The following is an 8,402-nucleotide window of genomic DNA, read 5'->3' as shown; positions in this document are numbered from 1 at the left end:
ATGCCAGCTCTCTTGGGACTTCTTCTCTTCTCTGTGCTTCTAACCCCAGGTAAGCAGTCATAATCTTCTAGGGCCGGTGTGTATTGCAGTGGGATGCTTGGGAGTAAAGGAGATCCAAGCTGGGAAATTTGGAAGAGCTGACCAGGTGGAAACCAATATATCACCTTCAAGCTGGTGAGTGTCGCAATACACAGAGCAGGAACAGCTTTGCACTTGACACACGTTTATGGGACCCTGGCCCCTTTTGCAGACGGATAACGTAGAATGATGTGTGCACATGGACCTTGCATCTTCTCTCCTGCAGGTGACTCCTTGGAGTGCGAAACCTGCACAGAGGTAGGCCTGAACTGTACGGGCAAGATGGAGAATTGCAGTGCTGCTGAATACAGCTGTGTTGTTGCTGTTGCTGAAGTCGTAGCAGGTGAGTGAGAAGGATCTCCACCAATTTCAGGCCAGGCCATAGGTTTGCAAAAAGGCATGTCAAGACAGGGCCGGCCCTATGGCAAGGCTGGGTGGCGCAGGGCGCCAGGGCGCTGAGCCACCAGGGGGGCACCGTGCTGCTGAGTCCGTGGCAGCTGCGCTGCACCTGCCAGGCAGCCATGCTGGGAAACGGGGCGGGGGGCGGGCGCCGGAGGGATCTTCGCACCACGGCACCAGGACGCCAGGTATGCTTAAGACGGCCCTGTGTCAAGATGCCCTGGTTGGAACCAGGCTATTCATTCATTCATTCATTCACCTGCAGCGGTGACTGCTTACTGTAGATTGCTAGCAGCTCTCTAAATGCAGCCCACCCAAAGCTAGGGGCCTCCGAATGCTTTGGACTACAACTCCCATCACCCCTCACCACTGGCAGTGCTGATTGTGGCTGGTGGGGATCGTAGTCTCAAAAACACCTGGAGAGCACGGTCTCTAGGTTTTCAAGCACAGAGCTCACTTTTCCAGTCCCCTGCAGCCTGAGGTACCTTGGCACTGTGGTCAAGGGCTGGCGCCCCTCCATATGTTGCTGGACTACAGTTCCCATCATTCCTGGCCATTCACTGTGCTGGCGAGGGCTGATGGGAGCTGTAGTCCAGCAATGCCGGGGGGGGGGAGCAGTTGTAGGACACTGCCCTAAATGCTTATCTAGGAGGCCTCATAAGGTCCTGGAGGAAGAATTGTGAGGGGAGAGACTTTGCCTCCTTCCACCTGCCTTGCCCCACCCTCTAGTCTCTGCTTCTCAGTTTGATGTATTATTTTATGTACTGAGACTTGTCATTGTTTTATTGATTATAGTTTAGAAATTATTTATTGTAACTGTTGAGTGGATTTCTGTTTAACTTTTAATATGTTGATATTATTATTATTATTATTATTATTATTATTATTATTATTTTATACGATCCTAATGATTGTTGAATGTTACTTTTGTGATGTAGGTTACTTATTTTAAAGTTACATTTTGCATTGTTTTTATGATGTTAGCCGCTCTGAGCCCAGCCTCAGCCGGGGAAGGCGGGATACAAATAAAAAATTATTATTATTATTATTATTATTATTATTATTATTATTATTATTATTATTCCTTTTCTGCAGCTGACGTACCAACTCAAGCAATACTGAAAGGCTGTATACTGCCTCACATCTGTGGACTTGAACCATTTTATCTGAATTTGGGCAAGATATTTACTGCCAGGGGAAGGGTTGTCTGCTGTCAGGGGGATGACTGTGCATCTCTTTCTCCTCAAGGTAGGTATAGCTTTGCTTCCACCCTCTTTTCCTGCTCTGTGCCCCAGGGGCCAGGTTGTGCCATGGTGTGTGTGTGTGTGTGTGTACATAGGAACATAAAAATGTTTCCACAATACGAGATGGCCATCCAACCTCTGCTTGAAAACCTCCAAAGGAGAGGCCCAAACCTTATTGAATGTTTTTGCCTGGCCAGAATGTGAATTGTGATGACATCTCTCACTTGCCAAGATAGAGAAACTAGCCTACTGTATTAAGGTAAGGCTTAGCATTCATTGCTCTGCACACTTCTGCTTCAGCGCCCCCCCCCCATCTACGACTGGCATGTGCACTCCAGGTAAGAACATGGTCCTTGGGCTGGAAAATGGTCCCTGCCACCAGTATATTTGCTTTTCTGACAGTGTCTCTGCTTTTTTTCTTTCTTTAATAGTGCCACCAATCAGCAGTAAAGCCAATGGGAAAAAATGCCCAGCCTGCTTTACTCAATATTCCCAGTGCTCTACAGAGGAGGCGGAATGTACAGGAGATGAGGACCACTGTCTGGATGCTACCATCGAATCTGGTAATTCTGATAAGATCTGCTATGTTGATATTGCTGATTATGAGCAGGGATTGGCTGAGCAGCAAGTCCTGTCCCATTTCGGTCTTGCTGGCAAGCAGTCACAGGGGTCCGTTCCATCCTGCTCTGTTCAGCTGCTTGCATTTTTAAAAAATGCATTTCGTGTTTACTTTTTACATGAAATGTGCACATTTTATGTAACTCTTCAGGGTTGTAGCCAATATCAACCACAGCGTAGAGCCATTGAAACAAATGGGAATGGTTAACTTAGTTCAGTTAATTTCAGTGGGTCTACTCTGAGTAGAATTTGCTTGGAAACAACGCATGCTTTTCAATGAACTCACCAGCAAGAAGCACATTTTGTATGTGTTGCAAATGCCATTCAAAGTGAAATGCATAAAATCTGTCTGGGAGATGTGTAATAATAATAATAATAATAATAATAATAATAATAATAATAATAATAATAATAATAATACTAAATGTTCAGGAGCATCAGGTTGTGAGAAATGAACTGAATGAATTCCTAATTTTGAGAACTTTCCCTTTTCCTGGTTTGTGGGTTTAAACCAGGCATCCCCAAACTTTGGCCCTCCAGATGTTTTGGACTACAATTCCCATCTTCCCCAGCCACTGGTCCTGTTAGCTAAGGATCATGGGGGTTGTAGGCCAAAACATCTGGAGGGCCAAAGTTTGGGGATGCCTGGTTTAAACTGTAGTCTTTGCTTTCCATCTCCAGGTGCGGTTGAAATCACCGTGAAAGGTTGCACTACCAAGTCTTACTGTGCAGCTGTGCAAGAAATGATCAGAACGACCTTCAATGTTACTGCTTCTGAAACGCTAAATGCTAAATGCGAACCAGCCAATAAGGCACCTCTAGCATCGAGATTTCCCCTTCTGGCCCTGTTGGGGCTTCTGGCAGGGAAGATTCTCCTCTATTGAAGCCCCTCCTGTTATTCAGCTCCATGGGAGACTTTCCTTTTCATGTTCTTCTCTATACAGTATTTGGTTTTTCAGAATGATTTGTTTTCCTGGTTATTTTACTGAATTGCAATGAATCATGGGGGGAAATAATATAAAAAGAAATGAGGGTGAACTTGTCCAGTGAAGATCTGTTGGCCAACGAGACTGAGCAGAGATGGAGAACTTTATTTTTTTCCAGCCTGAGTGATGTATTTTCTCATGACAACCTTCTGGGGGAAGGGAGGGGGGTCACCAGCCAGTGGTGGGCAGGGCCAAAAGCCAATGTTTGTGGAACAAATACTTTCTTTTGTGAATTAATTAGGCAATCTTCCAACCATAGGGAATCCAGAAGTTTCTGCATACAGGGGCACACAATCTTCATCCTCCATTGACGCAATAAGAGAAATTATGAAAGTATAAGAATATGTTCTTATCTCCCTTGTGCTAGAGGAGGTGTGAATGTTTAGCTATTGGATGTTTGACACAATTTCATTACATAGGACAGCAAAATAATGAAGGGGTGTACATTATATTGGAGCAAAGCAGTGCACAAAATCAAGAATTTGACACAAGAGTTAAGTTCAGAAACCTGTGCCAGGAATAAAGGAGAACCTACACAAACAAAGCTGACATCAAGCCCTACATATATTAAGCCAAACAGAAACATCATCACCTAATCCCACCCCCATTCACCCTCCCACCCCCATCTACCTTGCTTTCCCTCTTTCTTCTTAGCGTCTTAACAAATGAAACTGAATTGCAAAAATGATACATGTAAAAATATCAGAGACACTGCACACACCTTTGTAATTCAAGAAATCTTTAATAAAAATACTTTTTTAAAAAAGAAAGAAACCTGTGCCAGCAAGGAAACAAAGGTCTCTCATCCATTCATTTGGTCCCTAGTCCAACGATGTGTAGGTCCTTGAGATTACCTTAAAAGCTATCTTCACTGTCTGATTCCTGCTTATAGGAGGTTGATAAAGAGTAAACAGACCTTCCTGGAAAAGTAGAAACATTTGTGTTCTGATCTTCTCTGCAACTATTAGGATCAGGAAGTTAGCTGTTCTTTCCAGGTTGATATGAGATAGGAGCTTGTACCAAGGTCACAGATAGTTCATGTGAGGAGGCCTTTCATATTAAACTTATGTCAGCTGCACTAATGCCATGATCCATAGAAATAAACCACGTAAAGAGTATAGACCACCACCCATTGTTACACTTGCTTCTATGAAGGCAGACATGTGGATACACTGTATATATGCTAGTGAGATGTCTAAACTGGGGCAGAGTTATGTGACCATCTATGGCCATATCTATCTGCTGCTGTGAATGAGTGGAAGCCCTCCATATGTTTTGAACTATAGCTCCCATCAGCCCCAAGCAGCACAGGTGATGGAAAATGCAGTCCAAAACATCTGGAGGCTTCCAAGTTGGATAAGGCTGGGCAACACCCTTTGGCCAATGCAGGCTCCTCTCTCTCTGCTCCTTACGGCCAAGAAACTAGCCTATCTCACTGGACATCGAACCATCTATCCTCATGCAACCCCTAAGCCCCACCACATATTTCTTCCCCTGAATCTTTCTATATCTAACCACCTTCTCCACCTTTAATACTCAGAAGTACTTCTTCGTCTCCACACGTGGGGCAATCCTTTAAAGGATTTTGTCGTTGTTGTTAGGGTTGCAACATTGACAACATTTATCTTTTGCTAGACTTAGGTGATGTCATTTTGTTACTAGCATGCTTCCAAGCCTGTGGCGGTTAGGGGAGGGTTGTTTTGTTCTGTCTTTATGGTAGAATTTCTTTATGTTTATGTTTTAAACATGCCGCAAGTCACTTGGAGGCCTTCAGTTAACAAGCAACTGGCAATTTTAAATAGTACGGTGATACTTTGGTTCTCGAACGACTTAGTTGTTCGCAATCCCGAATGCTGCAAAGTAAGTGTTCTGGTTTGTGAACGTTTTTTTGGAAGCCAAACATCTGAGGCAGCTTGCGATTGAGTGCAGGAAGCTTCTGCAGCCAGTCAGAAGCTGTGCTTTGGTTTTCAAACAGTATCGGGAGTTGATTGGACTCCAGGAATGGATTAAGTTCGAGAACCAAGGTACCACTGTAACAGCAACAAGTGCTCTGGGGTGTCTACAGTATGGATTTGTGGCCTGGGAGTTGACTCACTTCTCTTGGTGACACCCCCACCCCTACCACCTAGATAGGGGTGCCAGGTAAGCCCCATCCCATATAATCAATCACAAGATATGGCACACACACACACACCATTTGAGTAGCAATGCACATTAACTTTGGGGTGAGGGGGCAGATCCTTCCAATATTTTATTGGGATGCAAAGGGACCTTGGCTCCTAGGAACTGGCTCCTATGCACCCAGACATGCAAAAGGGGGGAGGGGTTTCTCCTCTTTGCCCTGTTGGGACTAAATTTCCCATCTCTTGTTTCCCAGCCACCTGCTGCTCTCAGTATGTGTGCACAGAATTAGGTTACCAGACGTCCCAGTTTCCTGTGGACAGTCCCCAGATTTACAAATCAGTCCCCTGACAAAATCCTATCATTCTGACTCATTTCGATGAAGTGTCCCCGGATTCATTGAAAAAAAATCTGGTAACTTTATTGCAGAAGCCCTAGTTGTGCCATTCTAACTCCTCACCCATGACTGATCCAGCAAATGCCTTTTTCTCCCTGGGTGGGCCTTGAATACTTATACCAGGTGAGTGATATGTGCTGGAAGCATCTTGCCCCAAAAGCTAGTTGCATGGTTTTTTGTGTAGACTCCCCCACCCTCTGCTTTGTGCGTTGTGCTGCAAAACAGTGACCCCGCAGAGCAGCAGATGAAGGATTGGCCACTCTTAGAATCCACCGAACTCACACAAAGGTCCAGGGGGAAAGGCGCAGGGTGAGTCTATGGGCAAGATGGTGGTGGTGTTTTAAGGACTCAACTAGGGATGGGCTGCAGCTCAGGAACAGAACCTCTGCTCGGCATGCAGAAGGTTCCACATTCAATTCTCGGCATCTGCAAATAGGGCTGGGAAAAACTCTGCCTGAAACCCTGAAAAGCCACTGTTGGTCAGTGTAGACAGCACTAAACTGGATAGAACAATGGTCTGAACTGTTATAAGGCAGCTTTCTATGTTCCTGTGGAGGGGAGCATCATTTGCCAGACGTTTCTATGCTTAAAGTTTCCATTTTAAAACGTGTCTCCATTATAAAGGCAATAAATTTATAAACAAGGTTAAAACCTTTTTATTTGCTCACGTGTTTGGACCGCGGACATTTGGGTGTGGTTTGATTGACATAGTCACAGCATATTTTTGCCGTAGTTTTTAACAATGCCTTTTGTTCTGTAGCTTGTTTATTTGGACTTTGCCATTAGCCATCCTGTGATTGAGGTTGCAGGAAGGAGATGATATAAAAGCACTGACAAACAAACCAAGGCAAATCCGCCTTGTGTCCACATAGCTGCTAGATGACAGTAAAGCTGACCCATATGACATTATTTTATAAGGTTTACTGGCGTGGGTGTGGCAAACTGGATGTGAGGCCAGGAACTGCATATAAAGTTTAAAGAAACACACACACACACACACACACACACACACTATATCCAATGTGAATAATAATAATAATAATAATAATAATAATAATAATAATAATTTTATAATTTGTACCATGCCCATCTGACTGGGTCATTACTCACAGGAGACCCGATGAAATTAATGGGATGATTAATTTGGGTCCGTTCATCTCAGTGGGATTACTCTGAGTGGAACTTTGTTGGGTACAACCTAATCATACAGAGAATTACAGCTGGACAGATCTCCTGAAAATATAGACCTAGGTAAGTTTGCATAAAGACACGGGTGGCGCTGTGGTCTAAACCACAGAGCCTAGGGCTTGCCAATTGGAAGGCTGGCAGTTTGAATCCCTGCGACGGGGTGAACTCCCGTTGTTCGGTCCCAGCTCCTGCCCACCTAGCAGTTTGAAAGCACATCAAGTGCAAATAGATAAATAGGTACTGCTCCAGTGAGAAGGTAAACAGCATTTCCGTGCGCTGCTCTGGTTTGCCAGAAGCGGCTTAGTCATGCTGGCCAAATGACTCGGAAGCTGTCTGTGGACAAACGCAGGCTCCCTCGGCCTATAGAGCGAGGTGAGCGCACAACCCGAGTTGTCTGCGACTGGACCTAACGGTCAGGGGTACCTTTACCTTTCCTGGACAGCAGCAAAGGGGCGGGGGAGGAACGAGCAGCACGAAAGCAGCCCTTTCAGCCCGCTTATCCCTCTGCCGCCTCTGCCGCTCCCAAGAGCCAGCATAGGAGTCACGGTTGGGAGAGGCACAGCGCAGCGCCTCTCCCAACTGCACCTCCTGTTCCTGCCCCAGCGAGAGGTGGAGGTGGGACCAGAAGCCCGAAAGGGCTCCTTTTGGGCCACTCGTCCCTCTGCCGCCTCTGCCGCTCGCAAGATGGTTCTTAATGCCACTGTTGACTGCTGTTCACTTTACATGTTAAAATATTATGCTGATATACAGTACCGGTTGTTTATTAAATAGTTTAGTACAACATTTGATTCAGAATATTTTTTTCCTTGTTTTCCTCCTCAAAAAACTAAGTGTGTCTTATGGTCAGGTGCATCTTATGGAGCGAAAAATACACCAGGAGGAGTAGGTCTATAATAAAGAATGGGGAACGTTTATAATTTATTTGAAAAGCTATTGTCAACAATTACATACATTGGTAGGATTGACAGAAAACTTGTAGTAAAAAAAATTGAACTATGGATTGACAAAGGATTTATAAAAATAGAGTTGTGAAAGAGATGCAGGGGGGGGGGAATCATTACATTAAGATCCACAATGGGGGGGAGTCAAAAAGAATTATATGATAAATACATATAGTCCTTTTTGTTTAAATGAATATAATTCATTTGTTTATGTAAAATAGAAAATGCAAAAAAAATTTTTTTTATAAAATAGTAGAAACAAAATCACTCCCAGTTCCAGCTTCCATTCATTCCTTCTTGATGTTGCCATGCTCCGATACTGCTAGACACCACAGTGGAAAATAACACATGGGCACTTGCACACTTCGGGAGATCTGAGGTCTTCTTCCCTCATGGGAGGGAAGGACTATTTAAGTGTGGTCCCCCTGGA

General features: G+C 44.5%; 1 protein-coding gene across 1 annotated transcript; it reads left to right on the top strand.

Moving 5' to 3' along the window:
* Positions 1 to 3,223, top strand: LOC148685441 (phospholipase A2 inhibitor gamma subunit B-like). Its single transcript, XM_088671343.1, has 4 exons — positions 1 to 49; positions 305 to 421; positions 2,153 to 2,284; positions 3,021 to 3,223. Exons 1-4 carry the CDS (start codon positions 1 to 3, stop codon positions 3,221 to 3,223), a joined length of 501 nt encoding a protein of 166 aa, XP_088527469.1.
* Positions 3,224 to 8,402: the final 5,179 nt, after the last annotated feature.

Source organism: Zootoca vivipara, chromosome 6 (genome assembly GCF_965207765.1).
Source record: "Zootoca vivipara chromosome 6, rZooViv2.hap1.1, whole genome shotgun sequence".
NCBI lineage: Eukaryota > Metazoa > Chordata > Lepidosauria > Squamata > Lacertidae > Zootoca > Zootoca vivipara.
Note: the sequence above shows the minus strand (reverse complement) of the source record. Positions and strands in the feature narration are given on the sequence as shown.

What these genes read in the sequence shown, in the direction of transcription:
- LOC148685441 (XM_088671343.1), top strand. Translation starts at nt 1, where the DNA reads ATGCCAGCTCTCTTGGGACTTCTTCTCTTCTCTGTGCTTCTAACCCCA. An exon ending in CTCTGTGCTTCTAACCCCAG is followed by an intron (nt 50 to 304) that starts GTAAGCAGTCAT and finishes TCTCTCCTGCAG; the next exon opens with GTGACTCCTTGGAGTGCGAA. An exon ending in GGATGCTACCATCGAATCTG is followed by an intron (nt 2,285 to 3,020) that starts GTAATTCTGATA and finishes TTCCATCTCCAG; the next exon opens with GTGCGGTTGAAATCACCGTG.